Source organism: Mobula hypostoma, chromosome 6 (assembly GCF_963921235.1).
Source record: "Mobula hypostoma chromosome 6, sMobHyp1.1, whole genome shotgun sequence".
NCBI classification, from domain to species: Eukaryota; Metazoa; Chordata; class Chondrichthyes; order Myliobatiformes; family Myliobatidae; genus Mobula; species Mobula hypostoma.
Window position 1 is genome coordinate 176,279,326 of NC_086102.1, and position 18,652 is coordinate 176,297,977.

Genomic DNA, 18,652 nt, shown 5'->3' on the forward strand with positions numbered 1-18,652 from the left:
TTTTCCTCAGTAGAGCCCAAAAGACAGGGAAATTGTAAAGCATGAAAGACTGAAAATTCAAAAACTGAAATGCCGGCAGTTCAAAAGTATTCACCCCTCTTTGCTCAGTACTTAGTTGAACAACATCTTGCAGCTATTACAGCCAGTAGTCATTTTGGATAAGTCTCTATTAGCTTTGCACAATGTGATGGAGCAAAAGCTGCCCATTCCTTTTTGCAAAATTGCTCAAGCTGTGCCAGGTTAGTTGGGGAGTGGAGGTGGACGGCAGTCTTAAGGTTTTGCCATTGATGTTCAATCAGGTTAACATCAGGACCCTGACTGGGCCACTAAAGGACATCAATTTTCATCAACTGAAGCAACTCCATGGTTGCCCTGGTAGCGTGCTTTGGGTTGTTGTTTAAAGCTGAATGACGAACTTCCTCCCAAGCTTAAATTTTTGGACAGACGCTGGCAGATTTTTATCCATGATCTCTCTGTAATTAGCAGCATTTATCTACCCATTAACCCTGACCAGGTTTCCAGCTCCTGCTGCAGGAAAAACATCCCCATAGCATGATGCTACCTCCAGCATACTCTACAGTAGGGATGATCTTACCTGGCTGATGTGCAGTATTTGATTTTACGCCACATGTGCCACTTAGTGTTGAGGATAAAAAGTTCCACGTTAGCCTCATCCAACTACAAGACCTTCTTCCACATCTTTGCAGTATCTTTTAGCTTACACTTTGCAAAGTCTTTGCAGACAAAGATACAATTCTTTTTTTTAGCCAGAGCTTCTTCCTTGCCACTCTTTCATAAATGCCCTTTTTGTGCAAGGACTTGGAGATTGTGGACCCATGAATATCATCTCCAGTTGTAGCCACTGACTTCTGCAGCTCACTCAATGACTGTTGGCATCACAGTAACCTCTCTTACAAGTCCCATTCTTTACTGGCAACTAAGTTTAAAGGGGCAGACTGACTTAGGCAGTGTGGCTGTGGTTTCATATTTTGTCCACGTTTTCACAATGGACTGCACTGAGCTCTGAGATATGTTCAGTGCCTTTGAGATAGTATCGTATCTTTTTCCAGATTTATGCTTCTCTATTATCATTTCCCTGACTTGCCTTGAGTGCTCCGTTGCCTTCATTTTGTTTTGGTCTGTTGAAAACCTAACATACTGTTGGACATTACAGAGAGAGGGAGTATTGATTGTAATGAACTGATTGAAAACAGGTGATCCTTCAAGTTTCTACATCAACAAACTGGGTGAGCTGGTAAAGTAATATTGTATATCGCACTTGAGGAAAATTAGTGTCATACTTACAAATGGGATGAATACTTTTTCAGTGTCACAATTTTGGTTTATAATTTTTAGTAAATTGTTGACTTTTTAAAAAAATTTTTTTTGATTTGACATGATGCACAATGTTTTGCTGATCAGCTCAAAAAATCCTACTTAAATATATTTTAACTTTAGAAAATGAGACAGTAGAATATGAAAATAGTTGAGGGGGCTGAATACTTTTTCCAAGGCACTGTATTTATTTTGTACCTCGCCCACATCTTTGGATACCACGCATAAACTTCCTCCTTAATCCTTAAGTAGTCCTACCATCCTCACCAATAATCTTCTTTGTTTTTAATGAAAGTATAAAATGCTTTGGGATTATCTTTATCCTTACTTACCAAGAACATTTCATGGCCCCTTTTAGTCTTTCTAATCCTCTGCTTGAGCTACTTTCTGCTATCCCCTCTGTTCTTTAAAGACTCTGACTGATGTTAACTTTCTTAATCTTGCATACACTTCCTTTTTGTTTTTGATCAAGTTCATAGCCTCTCTTGTCATTCAAATTTCTGCTGCCCTGCCATTGTAATCCTTCCTCCTTACTGGGACATGCTGGCAGTGAGTTTGATCAGCTGGTCTTTAAACAACACCTACAACATGCTTACTAAGTTAAGAGCCCATGGTATTACAGGAAAGTTACTGGCCAGGGTTAGAGCATTGGCTGATTGGTAGGACGCAACGAGTGGGAATAAAAAGATCCTTGTCTGGTTGGCTCCCAGTGACAAATGGTTTCCTGCAGGGATCGGTGTTGAGACCACTTCTTTTATGCTGTATATCAATGATTTAGATAACGGAATAGATGGCTTTGTTGCCAAGTTTGCAAATGATACGAAGATTGGTGAAGGGGCAGCTAGTGCTGAGGAAATAGGCAAACTGCAGAAGGACTTAGACAGATTAGGAGAAGGGGCAAGAGAGTGGCAAATTAAATACAATGTTGGAAAATGCATGGTCGTGCACTTTGATAGCAGAAATAAACGTGAAGACTATTTTCTAAATGGGGAGAAAATCAAAAAATCTGAGATGCAAAGGGTCTTGGGAGTCCTTGTGCAGGACACCCTGTAGGTTAACTTGCAGGCAGAGTCGGTGGCGAGGAAGGCAAATGTAATGTTAGCATTCATTTCAATACAAGAGCAGGGATGTGATGCTGAGGCTTTATAAGGCACTGGTAAGGCCTCACCTTGAGTATTGTGAACAGTTTTGGGCTCCTCATCTAAGAAAACATGTGCTGGCATTGGAGAAGGTTCAGAGGAGGTTCACAAGGATGATTCCGGTAATGAAAAGGTTATCATACGAGGAATGTTTGATAGCTCTGGGTCTGTACTTGCTGGAATTTAGAAGGATGAGGGGGGATCTCATTGAGACCTTTTGAATGTTGAAAGGCCGAAACAGAGTGGATGTGGAAAGGACGTTTTCCATGGTGGAGGGGTCTAGGACAAGAGGGCACAGCCTCAAGATAGAGGGGCGTCCATTTAAAACGAAGATGCCGGAATTTCTTGAGCTAGATGGTGGTGGAATTGTGGAATTTATTAGCACAGGCAGCTGTGGAGGCCAGTTTGTCAGGTATATTTAAGACAGAGCTTGGTAGGTTCTTGATTGGCCATGGTATCAAAGGTTACAGGAAGAAGGCTGGAGAGTGGGGCTGAGGAGGGGAAAAAAGGAATGCCATGATTGAATGTCGGAACAGACTTGATGGGCCATATAGCCCAATTCTGCTCCTATGTCTTATGGTCTTAAGTCAGACGAGAACTTACCTGATAACAGCTGCTCCCAATTATCTCCCCCAGCTCCTATCTCATAACATCAACATTTGTCAACCTCCATTTTTGTATCTTCCCCACAAAATCCAAACATATTCACACCCAAGTCTTGTTCTCTTCTTGTCGCTGCCATCAGGTAGAAGGTACAGGAGCCTCAGAACTCGCACTGCCAGTTGCAAGAGCAGTTACTGCCCCTCAAACTCTTGAATAGAAGGGGAGTAACTACACTCACTTACCCTATCATTGAAACGTTCCTACAACCAAGGATCTCACTTTAAGGACTTTTTATCTCATGTTCTCATTACTTATTGCTGTTTATTTATATTTGCATTTTCACAGTTTGCTGTCTTCTGTACTCTTTCATTGATCCTGTTATAGTTACTATTCGATAGATTTGCTAAGTTTGCCCACAGGGAAATGAATCTCAGGGACGTATATGGTGACATATACGTACTTTGATAATAAAATTTACTTTAATCTTCATTACTACCTCATCTTCTCCTGACATGGGAAATGCAGCTTACCATTTGAAGATGAGCCTTGATCATTTTTATTGCAGGTCTGGATGATATAGAAGCCAACTTGCTGTCATTTCTTGAGCAATACAGTTCTGCTTCTTGGTAAGTTAGCATGGTATTGTTCACAAACCAATACTCATTCTTATCAATAACAACTGTGGGTCCATGAATACTCTCTCCATCTAAAGAAATGCAAACAAAAAAATGGTGCCACAATTAAAAAAAACAGAATCTCAGTATTAGATTTTTTTGTAAAAGCAGAATGACACCCTTTTAGTTCAACATACTACATTTCACTTTGAGTTCGTTGTTAAGCTTCTGCCAGGTTTTTGTTTGCAAAAATAAGAAAATGCAAACCGTGGGGTCCAGGCCCACAGCGTATCGATGTGACAAGGCCCGGCTCCTAGCGCGAGGAATGACCCAGTGTTTGGACAATTTAAATGCTGGGTAGGATGGATTGATAAGGTCGGGTGTCGGGACTGAGGGAAGGGTCGGGCCGGTTCAGCTCACTGCTCCACTGTGAGCCTGCTCTGTCTGTGCGTCTGCGTGTCCGCCAGCTCTGTTTTGCTCTACTGCGTGATGAACTGAGGCAGAGGATGTAACCCTGCTCTGGGCTTCGTGACAACATACTCACTTCAGTTCTGAATGCTACTGCTTGCACAATTTGTGTTTTTTTACTCTCTCTGCACATTGGGTGTTCATTAGTCTTTTTATTTAATGGGTTCTTTTGTGGCTGCCTCTTAGGAGATGAAGCTTACTGCTGTATCATTTATAAATATGTTGATCATAAATGTACTTTGACTTTTGAAGTAATTCAGATTATTTTTGTTTCCCTCTGCAGCCAGAAGACAACGACTTCCACACAGTTTGGCTCCAACTGGAAGCCAACAGCCTGGTAAGCTTATAGAAAAGTGAAAAAAGTACAGGCACTAAGCAAGATTTCATCAATTTGTGCACTGTTACATCATTCCTTAAAAATTACACATTGTATAGTAAACGTCATTTAATTGGAACATTTCAAGTTAAGAGAGACAGCAGGCTAGGTTTCCACACTTCTGGCTACATGTCAGACTGGGTTATTAGTCAGAGTTGATCTGTCTCCCACCCTGAAGTTGGAAGCATCTTCTGAAAGTAATGGCAGATGCTGCAAGTGACTTGGCACAAGGCAGGAATTAATCAAAATACCTTACTTTATTAATCCCAATTTAATGCAAGAAAACAGCAATACTATTACATTTCAAAATAAGGACAATGGAAACACTTAGCAATTCAGACAACACCGACAGGGAAGGAAGAGCAGCCACTCAAAGAAATTTCACAAGTGAATGGCTGCGGGTGGCAGAAACAATGACTGTTATTTCTCCGTGCAAATGCCTGCAGGTTCAAGGTAGCCTGACAAAGTTCAAAGTAAATTTTATTATTAAGGAACATATATGTCACCATACACAACTCTGATTCCATTTTCTTGTGGGCATGCTCAACTCACCTATAGAATATTAACTACAACAGAACAAATGAAAGATCACCCAACTAGGGCATTCAACCATAGTGTAGAAGACCACTAACTGTGCAAATGCAAATCTAATAGCAATAAATACTGAGAACATGAGATGAAGAGTCCTTGAAAGTGAGTCCGTTGGTTGTGGGAACATTTCAATGATGGGACAAATGGAGTTAAGTGAAACCCTTGGTTTCAGGAGCTGATGGTTGAGGGGTAGTAACTGTTCCTGAACCTAGTGGGACTCGCACCACTAGGTTCAGGAACAGTTACTACCCCTCAACCATCAGCTCCTGAAACCAAGGGTTTCACTTAACTGAGTTAAGTGAGGCTCCTGTACCTAACTTCTTGCTGGCAGCAGCGAGAAGATGTATCCAAGTATGTGTCCAAAAGTTTCTCCGTGCTCTGTGCTAGGTGAATGTTGCACCCAAAGGTTTCAGCAGCACAGTGCAAATCGTGGCAACTCTCCACCATGTTGGCTGGAAAATCTGCTTCAACAATTTATGCTTGGTGGCTTTAAAGCAAGTGTGTGTGTGTGTGTGTGTGTGTGTAGATCAATATATATCAATTTCCATTGTTTTTTTCCTTTGAGATTGCATATTAAAAGTTTTTTCCTGAAATATCTTTATTTAGTTCCGAAAGTTTTTGAATATCAAATAAAAATTGGCTTTGATAGTCTGATAAGCTGGTGTACACTAAGCTTAGCTGGCTAACAAAGTCTTTCAGCAGTGTTGTTGGTTCCTTACCCCCTTCAACCCACTACCCCTGCAGCCCCTCCCCCAAATCTCCCCAATAACAGGACTTGTGTGTGGAACACACTATAATAGTTCAAGGTATCACCGCTGAGGCTAGAGGTGGCTTTGCCAGGAAGTTCTTAATGGGCAAAGCACCAGAGGTAAAGAGCAATTGAAACAAATGATCAATGAAGATGCAATTAAAGCTTCAGTGTGACAACATTTGAATAGAAATCAAAGCCCTGAAGTACAAAGTCTGTGTCTCCAGAAGTCCCCAATCTTCCTGATATTCCCAGAATTTTCTGTTTTTTAATTCCAGTATCTGTAGTGTTTTGCTCTTGTGTTAGTCACTGTATTTCAAAGTTGTTGAAGAGGAGGAGGAGTTGGTTGGCATTTTAAACAGTGCATGAATAATGCAAAGCCTGAAAAAATATTGCACATCTTTTCAAGCGCTCTGTGGCAATGATAGGACACCTCTTTAGTAAACAGCCAAACAGTGCCCCACATAGCTATTCATTTGTAAACCATGTGACACAGTAAAATCCTCTAAATTCAGAGTTAAGAGACATGGGTGAACAGGAAGTATGGATGATCAACTAGCAGTTGTCTAAGGGGAAAATCTAGTGAAACACTGGGGCGATAAGAATATTGGGTGTGTCCTTCATTTTCTGTCAGACTTTTTTTTGCATCTTTAAACTCCCAAATATTGACACTACAGTGAATCTGGAGTGTAACATGGAGTATAGTTTATGAATTTGTTGTGTCAAATACATTGCAATTGAATTCAGCCTCAGCAGATTACAAAACTAGCAGCAACTGTCTGGCCACTCATAAGCAATTTATTAAAACTTTATTGAAATCAATGGAAGAGAAAGTCAGGAAGGTAAATAATGGGTGGCTGATCCACTAAGCCATCCTGGGGTTACATTTTGCCCCTTATTGAGTTGTTCAATACATATTCTTCAATTGTTTTTGTCAGCAATAAGATTGGAACTGCAATGTCTGACACCTTTCCTATATTTGCAACTTGACCCTGATGAAACAATCAAAGATGCAATGAATATCAAAAGATTACTTGGATGGGGCTGGTTTGAAAAAAACATTTCATTATGATTACGTAAAATTTCTTCTTGCTGTTGCCATTGGTAAGAGGGTACAGGAGCCTCAGGGTTCACACCACCGGGTTCAAGAACAGCTATTACCCCTCAACCGTCAAGGCTTTTGACCCAGAGGGGATAACTTCTCTTGCCCTATCATTCTCACAACCCATTGACTCACTTTCAAAAACTCTATCTCATGTTCTTGATATTTATTGCTTATTTATTATTATTATTAGTTTTCTTTCTTAGTGTATTTACACACTGATTGTCAGCCCCGTTTGTGCAGCCTTTCTTCGATTCCATTATGGTTATAAAGTATACTAGCAAGAAAATGAACCTCAGCGTTACAAATGGTGACATATGTGTACTTTGATAATAAGTTTACTTTGCACTTTGAACAATAACTTTTAAAATATTCAAATTTATTTTGCTCATAGCGTGACAACTTAACAATCTGAAAGAAATGATTTGTTTATCTTTTGCAAAATCATGCCCTGTTAACTACTTAAACATAGTTTCCTCTTTGTCTTGCACATACTATATCTGTGGAGATATATTTATAAACTTAGTGAGTGAAGGTACTAAATTTGCAAGTATGATGATTATTTAAAAGCTATCTCTATTAAATATGGACCGAGAGCAGGATGTGATGACACGGTCCATTTCTGAACAGTGTATGCAAGAACATAATTGTCTGACGTGGTAAATGCGGGCTCACTCTTAAGCTCTAAGAATAAATTGGATAGATACATGGATGGGAGCGGTCTGGAGGGTTACGGACTGAGTGCAGGTCAATGGGACCAGCAGAATAAAGTTTCGGCACAGACTAGAAGGGCTGAATGGCTTGTTTTCTGTGCTGTAGTATGTTTCTATGGTTCTATGGTCTGCACTGGTGAAATCTACTGTATATATGACTTCTTTGCAAAATATAGGCAAATCTCTATTTTTCCAGCTGTTAAATTGTCATTTTATAAGCAAAATAGATTTGACAATATTTAAAGTTATTGTTCAAACCTCCAAGAGGACTACAACCTTATTGTAGGGTTTGGAGGCTTGCGTGTCTCAATGATCTGTAGAGCTATGTTGGCTGGAGTCAGGGCTTTATATTTTGGCTCTTGAAAGGGCCATCCATGTAAGTGGTTAAAGCACAGAGGACAGTATAAGAGTAGTTAGCCAGGTTTGGGGGTTCAGCCCAGGGGTAACAACCCTGACTGGTAAAACAAAATTGATACAGAAACAGCAATGAAGAATCTTCCTACATCTGAGTGTGACGGTATTCCTGAGTCTCCACCCGGGACTTGCATGACTGACAGTAGTGAAACCAAGAGGAAGTTAGTGACACGATGAAACCTGACCATCAGCAGAGATCAAGGAACTTCATTGTTGCCCTAAATGCGAGCGGTGTAACAGGCAGCAAGTAAGTATTGTTCAAACTTCAAAGTAAATTTATTTAGTTAACATCTGCATTGACTAAAATTGTTCAGGTGGGAATTTGCTAAAAATCATGCAATGGCTATTTCCTTTGCTTGGTACTAATCTATGCTCAGGGTCTGGTTAATTTAATTTAAATTTTCTTATATTTTGTCTGCATATGTATCTTGTCCAGGGGACTGTGAGAAACAGTATGGAATAACGTCTTACATCATATTTTGGTATTTATTCTTAGAACTTAAGAGTGAGCCCGCATTTACCATGTGGAACTATGATGTAGTGGCCATTACAGAGACTTGGCTGGCACAAGGGCAGGAATGAATTCTCAATATTCCTGGATTTCAGTGCTTTAAAAGGGATAGAGAGGGCGGAAAAAGGGGAGCGGGGTGGCATTACTGGTCAGGGATACTATTACAGCTACAGAAAAGGTGGGTAATGTAGCAGGATCCTCTTTTGAGTCAGTATGGGTGGAAGTCAGGAACAGGAAGGGAGCAGTTACTCTATTGGGGGTATTCTATAGGCCCCCTAGTAGCAACGGAGATACAGAAGAGCAGATTGGGAGGCAGATTTTGGAAAGGTGCAAAAATAACAGGGTTGTTATCATGGGTGACTTTAACTTCCCTAATATTGATTGGCACCTGATTAGTTCCAAGGGTTTAGATGGGGCAAAGTTTGTTAAATGTGTCCAGGACGGATTCCTATCACAGTATGTGGACAGGCCGACTAGGGGGAATGCCATACTAGATCTAGTACTAGGTAATGAATCGGATCAGGTCACAGATCTCTCAGTGGGTGAGCATCTGGGGGACAGTGACCACTGCTCCCTGGCCTTTAGCATTATCATGGAAAAGGATAGAATCAGAGAGGACAGGAAAAATTTTAATTGGGAAAGGGAAAATTATGAGGCTATAAGGCTAGAACTTGTGGGTGTGAATTGGGATGATGTTTTTGCAGGGAAATGTACTATGGACATGTGGTCGATATTTAGAGATCTCTTGCAGGATGTTAGGGATAAATTTGTCCCGGAGAGGAAGATAAAATAATGGTAGGGTGAAGGAACCATGGGTGACAAGTGAGGTGGAAAATCTAGTCAGGTGGAAGAAGGCAGCATACATGAGGTTTAGGAAGCAGGGATCAGATGGGTCTATTGAGGAATATAGGGAAGCAAGAAAGGAGCTTAAGAAGGGGCTGAGAAGAGCAAGAAGGGGGCATGAGAAGGCCTTGGCGAGTAGGGTAAAGGAAAACCCCCAGGCATTCTTCAAATATGTGAAGAAGAAAAGGATGACAGGAGTGAAGGTAGGACTGATTAGAGATAAAGGTAGGAAGATGTGCCTGGAGGCTGTGGAAGTGAGCGAGGTCCTCAATGAATACTTCTCTTCGGTATTCACCAATGAGAGGGAACTTGATGATGGTGAGGACAATATGAGTGAGGTTGATGTTCTGGAGCATGTTGATATTAAGGGAGAGGAGGTGTTGGAGTTGTTAAAATACATTAGGATGGATAAGTCCCGGGGCCTGACGGAATATTCCCCAGGCTGCTCCACAAGGCGAGGGAAGAGATTGCTGAGCCTCTGGCTAGGATATTCATGTCCTCATTGTCCATGGGAATGGTACTGGAGGATTGGAGGGAGGCGAATGTTGTCCCCTTGTTCAAACAAGGTAGTAGGGATAGTCCCGATAATTATAGACCAGTGAGCCTTACGTCTGTGGTGGGAAAGCTGTTGGAAAAGATTCTCAGAGATAGGATCTCTGGGCATTTAGAGAATCATGGTCTGATCAGGGATAGCCAGCATGGCTTTCTGAAGGGCAGATCGTGTCTAACAGGCCTGATAGAGTTCTTTGAGGAGGTGACCAGGGATATAGATGAGGGTAGTGCAGTGGATGTGATCTATATGGATTTTAGTAAGGCATTTGACAAGGTTCCACATGGTAGGCTTATTCAGAATGTCAGAAGGCATGGGATCCAGGGAAGTTTGGCCAGGTGGATTCAGAATTGGCTTGCCTGCAGAAGGCAGAGGGTCGTGGTGGAGGGAGTACATTCAAATTGGAGGATTGTGACTAGTGGTGTCCCACAAAGATCAGTTCTGGGACCTCTACTTTTCGTGATTTTTATTAGCAACCTCGATGCGGGGGTAGAAGGGTGGGTTGGCAAGTTTGCAGATGACACAAAGGTTGGTGGTGTTGTAGATAGTGTAGAGGATTGTCAAAGATTGCAGAGAGACATTGATAGGATGCAGAAGTGGGCTGAGAAGTAGCAGATGGAGTTCAACCCGGAGAAGTGTGAGGTGGTACACTTTGGAAGGACAAACTCCAAGGCGGAGTACAAAGTAAATGGCAGGATACTTGGTAGTGTGGAGGAGCAGAGGGATCTCGGGGTACATGTCCACAGATCCCTGAAAGTTGCCTCACAGGTGGATAGGGTAGTTAAGAAAGCTTATGGGGTGTTAGCTTTCATAAGTCGAGGGATAGAGTTTAAGAGTCGCGATGTAATGATGCAGCTCTATAAAACTCTGTTAGGCCACACTTGGAGTACTGTGTCCAGTTCTGGTCACCTCACTATAGGAAGAATGCGGAAGCATTGGAAAGGGTACAGAGGAGATTTACCAGGATGCTGCCTGGTTTAGAGAGTATGCATTATGATCAGAGATTAAGGGAGCTAGGGCTTTACTCTTTGGAGAGAAGGAGGATGAGAGGAGACATGATAGAGGTGTACAAGATAATAAGAGGAATAGATAAAGTTGATAGCCAGTGCCTCTTCCCCAGGGCACCACTGCTCAATACAAGAGGACATGGCTTTAAGGTAAGGGGTGGGAAGTTCAAGGGGGATATTAGAGGAAGGTTTTTTACTCAGAGAGTGGTTGGTGCGTGGAATGCACTGTCTAAGTCAGTGGTGGAGGCAGATACACTAGTGAAGTTTAAGAGACTACTAGACAGGTATATGGAGGAATTTAAGGTGGGGGCTTATATGGGAGGCAGGGTTTGAGGGTTAGCACAACATTGTGGGCTGAAGGGCCTGTACTGTGCTGTACTTTTCTATGTTCTATGTTCTATGTTCTAAAATACATGCAGTGCAATTCAGACCTCGATTAGGTTCTTGGCAAATTAACTTACCAGGAATATACCAGTCTGGAGTTTTCAGTTGAACACCTGCCAAAGAAAGAGTGTAATACTTTACATAGTGGCAATGTTTTATTTCAACTTATGAAGCATGGATTTAATAAAAAGGTATCACTATATCAAAGGTCAAATTGTGTTTCAATATCATTTCTCTATATCCCTCTCTGTTACCTAGGCCAACTTCTTTAAGAACACATATCAGTGGGTTTGCATGGCCACTTAGGCTGCCAATTTTCCCTCAAGTACCAAAATATTTGGGGAGAACCCATGGATGCTCCCAGGACATCTATTCTAATATTAGCACTCTTTAACAGAATTATTAATTAATCCAGCTACAATTCCTTTCCCCAGACCACTTTAAACAATAAAAAGAGAACAATTTTAAAAACAGGATTAAATAAATTATAAATTTTCTTCATATTTGCAATATTTGACAACACCAGTATTAACTATGATAGAATTATGTAGAAGGTACAAAGGCTACAGAAATAATAACATTCCTCTTGGGAGAATTGTAGCCAGTTTGCAGAAAGCAACAGGCTTTCTGGCAGTTCTGGACAATGAACACTGACAATGGACAGGAGGCATTTTAACACATGCAGCTGTGACTTAGTGCAGCAATGGAAATTGACAAGGATACATGGATTAAATGTTCTTAATCATTTTGGGGAATACAAAATTTAGCAAAACTGAGGTGTGATATGTAAAGAAAATTACTCCAAATATTACTTAAAAAATCAAGCTGGAGAAAGTAAGGTTTAGGTAAGTAAGTGTGTAAAAAACAAAAAAGGTATGATTAGCAAATATAGCATCTCCTAAACATCACAGAATAGAATGTAGAACAGAAGAGAAGCTTACATCATATATTGAGAATTCAATATGCAGAAGTACAAGGGCAGTATGAAACAATTAGGAACAAAATTACAAACAGGAATTAGGGGAAAAAGAAAGAAAAAACATCACGTAAAATTAAGGACATCTTACAAATACATTAAAAACAAATAGGTAACCCCGGAAAGAAAAACATCTATCAAGAGATCATCTTATCATTTTATCCATGAAGGACAAGGATCTGAATATGGTTCTTTAAGACTTCTGAAAAGGGGGAACGGCCGTGCAAATATTGTAATTAAGGAGACTAGATTGAGCAGTGAAAGAGGAATTTAACAACTTTGAGGGACGATAATCTGCCGGATGCTGATGAAAAGCATTTTAGGTTATTAAGTGAAATTAAGCAGGAAAGAGGAAATGGCAAGGGCACTTGTAATCCTTCCTGGCTGCAGGTTTGATGTGAGGGATACTTAATATCATACTGTTGCTTTAAAAGTAAAGAAGTGTTCAAACAAGTAATTGTGATTATTCAGGCCAACCTCAGTAGTAGTCAAACCAATGGAAAAAAAATAAAATAACAAGATAATTAACCAAGAATTAGAATCCATGGATTGTGTGTTCCAGGACAACCAAAGTAAATTCCTTCTGGATGGTCTTGCCTGACCAATTTGACTTATCTTTTTGGGGTTAATATCATAATGTATGTGGCACTTTATAAGAGACTTCCACAAGGTCTCACATGGTTGAAGATAGAAGACCATGGGATCTGAAGAAAGTGGTAAATCAAATCCGAAATGCCCTCGCAAAGGATGTTGGTCAAGGAATGCCATTGTGTCCATCTTCACTGCTTTGTATAGTTCGTAATCTGTATGTTGTCTCAAACTACGTGCCTGTAATGCTGTTGTAATTCGTAATCTGTATGTTGTCTCAAACTACGTGCCTGTAATGCTGTTGTAATTCATAATCTGTATGTTGTCTGAAACTATGTGCCTGTAATGCTGTTGTAATTCGTAATCTGTATGTTGTCCGAAACTACATGCCTGTAATGCTGTTGTAATTCGTAATCTGTATGTTGTCTGAAACTATGTGCCTGTAATGCTGTTGTAATTCGTAATCTGTATGTTGTCTGAAACTATGTGCCTGTAATGCTGTTGTAATTCGTAATCTGTATGTTGTCTGAAACTATGTGCCTGTAATGCTGTTGTAAGCAAGTCTTCCATTGCACCTGTTCCTTCCCCACAGGTGCACAACAATAAACTTGACTTCACTTGAAATTACTAAAGAGAAGTTCACAGTGCTAATTAACAAACAACCTGCTTAAGTGGGGTCAATGAATTCTGAGCAGAAACATTATCTGTTTCTATTTTAATAGATACTACTTGACTTGCAAAGCTTCTCCAGAATTTTCTGTCTTTACTTCAGTGTGTGCAGTTTTGCTAATTTCCATATATTATTAAGAGGTTTGACAGTAATAGGTCAAGTACATTACAGGAAGAAAGCAAATTGGACACTGTAGGGTGTTACCAATGGATTGAACAGAGAGGCAGAAGAGACAAATAACATTCAAATCCAGGGAAGTGGGTGGTTATGCACTTGGAGAAAACAGACGTTTTGTTTTCTTTTGCTGAAGACTTAAAAGGAGAGGTGTGGATAAAAAACTTCATCCAGACTTGTGGAAATTTGGAAATTGCATTTTCATTGTGACAGAGACAGAATCCATTATCAGCCAGTATAAGAGTATGCACACAGACTACATAACTTGTCTTAGTCAGTATAGTTATGAACCAAGAGATGGAAATGAGTTAAGCCAAATGACTTCTTGAAGTCAGGCTGTAAATGATGGGCTGAAAGTTCTTCAGTGCCGTACAATTTCTATAGTGAAACAGGATCTGCAGCACTAAATGTTTAGTAATTAAAAGTTGCAAAAAAATTACGGCAATAACCTCTTTGAAGTGCAGTGAATAAAATCAGTTTACTAAGGTAAGTAATTAATTACCTTTTGGTATCTGGCACACCCATTCAAGTTTAATACCACAGTGGAAAGGCATCAAGTGATAATCAAATTTCCTTCTGGTCTCAAACATAAAATAGTGCCACAAAGGTTTCTGCGTCTGTGAAAATATACATTAAAAAAGTTTGAGATAATGTTCTATTTCATCTAGAAAGTTTGTAATACATTTGATACTTCTAATTGATGCCAGTTAACAGCTGACAACTCCCAATAGCAAAGAAGCCAAAAAAGAGAGACACTCTGTTGCTGAATGTGCTCATCTCACTTATTACTGATAATGAATTCTACCAAAAAGTAGTCAAACTTACTCCATTGCAGCTTAGTCAAGTATGAGCTTAAACAATTACTGCTCAGGTTTAAAGTTACAGTCTCTTTGTGACCCATTCCATAATCATAAATATTTTAATTAATGTTAGCTTTAGAAACTAAAACCAGTTTTCAGCAAACCCACCTGTACCTCATATTAAGATTCAATGACTGAAAATGGGAGACATGTGGGGACAAGAAGCTACATGCCTCTGATGCCTAATGTCCACCTGTGCCTTCGTTATTGGGACTGATCTCCCCTGCCCCTTCCCCAAAGTGCCAAAGTACTGAAGTTGACCATTTTCCAGTAACTATTTGTGTGAGCACCAAACATGCACATTGCCTAACACTACTCATTTCTGGTAGATGGCAACCAAAGTTGGGGCTAGAAATCGAAAACATTGGTTTTAGCTCTAAATACTGAAGGTCAAATTGTGGTCTTGGTGAGTAGTTAGCCCTGCACCAGAAACTAGCCAAAATCCTACAGGAAATAACTGCTTAGAAGAAATCACTGTCCAATTATCATCAGCATATCACGTACAGCACCTGGGTCCCAACACACTCAACATTCCATACCTATCATTCCATCCCTAAACTGCATTTCAGGAAATCTGATCATCTGGTAGCCCTCCTCCTACCTCCATCCAGGCAGATGCTGAACATCAAAGCACTAGAGGTAAGACCAACAAAGATGTGGTCATGGGAGGCAGAGGAGCAGGGATTGCTTTGATTCGGTAGACTGGACCACGTTCAAGGACTCAGGAGATCTGAATGAATATACCAGGGCTGTCACACACTCTATAAAGTCACCTGTTAATGAGTTTGACACTCACAATCATTCAGTGTGTTCCCCAGCCTGAAACCTTGGATGAACCAAGAGATTCATGATTTGCAGAGGGCTTTATCGGTGGTGTTCAGGACTGATCGTCCAAGAAAGCACAAGAGGTCCTGGAAAGCCATCTCACATGTGAAGTGGCAATTCTGGACCAAACTTGAATAACAGAAGAATGTGGCAAGGCTTCAATGGCAATATCCCCTGCAAAGCAAAACCCAATGAGATAGGTGACACGATTTCAATATCTCTGAGGACCTAACTTGGACGCAACATATCGATGCAATTATACAGAAGGCAAGACAGTGGCTATATTTCATTAGGAATTTGAGGAGATTTGGTTTGTCAACTAACACACTCGAAAACCTACAATGTACCGTGGAGAGCATTCTGACTGGCTGCATCACCATCTGGTACGGGGGGGGGGGGGGGAAAGGAGCTACTGCACAAAGTCTAAATAAGCCACAAAAACTTTTAAAATTAGCCAGCTCTCTCATGGGTACTGGCCTCCTTAGTATTCAAGAACTCTAGTGGATTTGGCCCAGTACATCACAGGTAAAGGCCTTCCAACCATTAAGCACATGTATATGAAACATTGCTGTAGAAAAGCAGCTTCCATCATCAAAGAGCTTCAGCACCCAGGCAATGCTCTTTTCTCACTGCTGCCATCAGATATAAGGTACAAGAGTCTCAAGACTCACAACACCACCAGGTTCAAGAACAGTTACTACCCCTCCACCATCAGGCTCTTGAACAAAAGGGGATAACTACACTCATAAAAGGACTCACTTAATGACCCTGTTATATTGTTATTTCAGGTGCATTACTGACGGCTATTTATTTATATCTGCATTTGCGCAATTTGTTTACAGTTAACAGTTCCTGATGTTTACAGTTTGCAGTTACCATTCTTTAGATTTGCTACGTATGCCCACAGGAAAAGAATCTCAGGGTTGTATGTGGTGATGTGTATGTACTCTGGGACTTTGAACTTTGATCTTCAAGGAGCGGTGCCTTAGGAAAGCGGCATCCGTCATTAAGGATCTCTCCCACCCAGGACATGCCCTCTTTACATTGTTATCGTCAGGAAGGACATACAGAAGCCTAAAGGCACACACTCAGGGAATCAAGAACAGCTTCTTCCCCTCTGTCATCAGATTTCTAAATCGACACTGAACCCATGAACACTGCATCACTACTTAATTTAACTTAACTATTTAACAGACATATGTATACTTTACATAACTCAGCTATTTCTCTACATTTATTTATCATGTACTTCATTGTAATACTGCCATAAAGTTAACAAATTTTATGATATATGCTGATGATATTACATCTGATTCTGATACTAATACTAAGCTAATAACAAAGTTGAGGGAACTTTCCTATAGGAAGATTCAAGGGGATGGGCCAATGCACACTGGAATTTGAAAGAATAAGATATGCACACTTTAAGCTGAACAAGACTGGGACAGACAGTGCAAATGCTGAGACCATTTACTCTAGTTGGAATGATTAGAACTAAGGGGCAGAGTCTCAAGATAAAATAATATAACAATGATACTGAGATTATTTTTACTCCTGGAAATTATTTTTTTTGCTAAGAAGCAGTACATGATCAGCTTTTGATTATATTCAAGGACAAAATAGCTGGATTTATGTTTAATTAGGAAATCAAGTGAATGGGCAGGGTATTATGGACTAGCTTTAAATTAACTGAATGGCAGTGGATGCCTAAGAAGTCATGAGGGAAACGTGTTTCTGTTTATTGCTTTTTATGTTGAAGAGGCTTGTTAAAATTTACTTGATTGACCCAGCTTTTGGTCACCTCCCTTGTTATAACCTCAGAAACCCTGTAATGCCCCCTTTAAAACCTCTAGAGATAGACTTCTACATCAAGCCACAATATAAATACATATATTGTAATTGGGAATGATGATTAAAGTGCTTATAATGGCACACAATTTATCAATCATCTGTTTGAAATGTATGTGAGCAGCACATCAAGTGCTGTTGCAATATCAACCTAGAATTGACTAAAGATGCACTCTCTGATTTCCATCAGTTGCATAATTTTGCTTTTAAATTTTCTTTAGTTTGAAGTTCAGAACTCACACAATTCACCTCCAAGAGGACTAAAGCCTTGTTGTGGTTTGGAGGCTTGTGTGCCTCAATGACCTGAAGAGCTATGTTGGCTGGAGTCAGGGCTTTATGGTTTGCCTCATGGTCGGGTCACCCATGCCAAAAAGGTCAAAGGGTAGAAGCCAGACTAAGAGTGGTCCACTAGTCCTCCAGCTTCGGGGGTTCAGCTCAGGGCTAACAACCCTAACAAAATTGTTACAGAAACAGCAATGAAGAATCCGTCTACATCTGAGTGCGACAGTATTCCCAAGTCTCCACCTGGGATGACTGACAGTAGTGAAAATTGAGAGGAAGCTACTGAAAATTGAGAGGGCTTGAGAAGGAAGCCCTGAAGACCGTCAGAGATGGATGACCTTCATTGCTGCCCTAAATGCTAGTGGCATAATGAGCAGTAATATATAATCACACAATTCACTGACTTTTGCAATATGTAATTTTTCAATGCAGATATACTGTATGATCATAAGCTGACAGCGCTCACACACACAAAGTTGTCTGACAATAGCAGTTGTGAACAACCAAAGGGCTAAACATTTCCTTGAACTATTTTATAAAGAAGTGCAATTTTATCAAAAACAAGTGAAAATCTTCACCAATGACAGGATGCTGAACTGGACTAGTCACATCGTTATGTGCTTTCAAAAGCAGGCTGCAGAGTACAACTCAGCCATTCAAATGCTCTCCACTTTCAAAGTTCAAAGTAAATTTTAATATCAGAGTGTGTGTATGTATATGTGTGTGTGTATATATATATATATATATATATATATATATATATATACATACACACACACACTCTGATATCACCCCAAATAACCTAGAGAATCATTTCCCAGTGGTCATACTCAGCAAATCTGTAGAATAGTAACTATAACAAGATCAATCTAAGATCAGCCAGGGTGCAGAAGACAACAGGCTGTGCAAATGTAAATTTTAATAAATAGTAATAAGTAACAACAATAACAAGATAAAGAGACTTAAAGTGAGATCATTGGTTGTGGGAACATCTCAATGGATGGACAAGTGAGTGCAGTAATCCCCTTTGT

General features: G+C 40.2%; 1 protein-coding gene across 1 annotated transcript in view; it reads right to left on the minus strand.

Moving 5' to 3' along the window:
* The window catches only part of ly75 (lymphocyte antigen 75), a 186,145-nt gene that overhangs the window by 81,721 nt on the left and 85,772 nt on the right, over window positions 1-18,652 (minus strand). Inside the window, exons 16-18 of the mRNA XM_063052314.1 lie at window positions 14,309-14,423; window positions 11,476-11,511; window positions 3,608-3,783 (exon numbers count right to left, since the gene is read on the minus strand). Coding sequence (XP_062908384.1) covers window positions 3,608-3,783; window positions 11,476-11,511; window positions 14,309-14,423 — 327 coding nt within the window. The remainder of the gene's footprint in view (window positions 1-3,607; window positions 3,784-11,475; window positions 11,512-14,308; window positions 14,424-18,652) is intronic.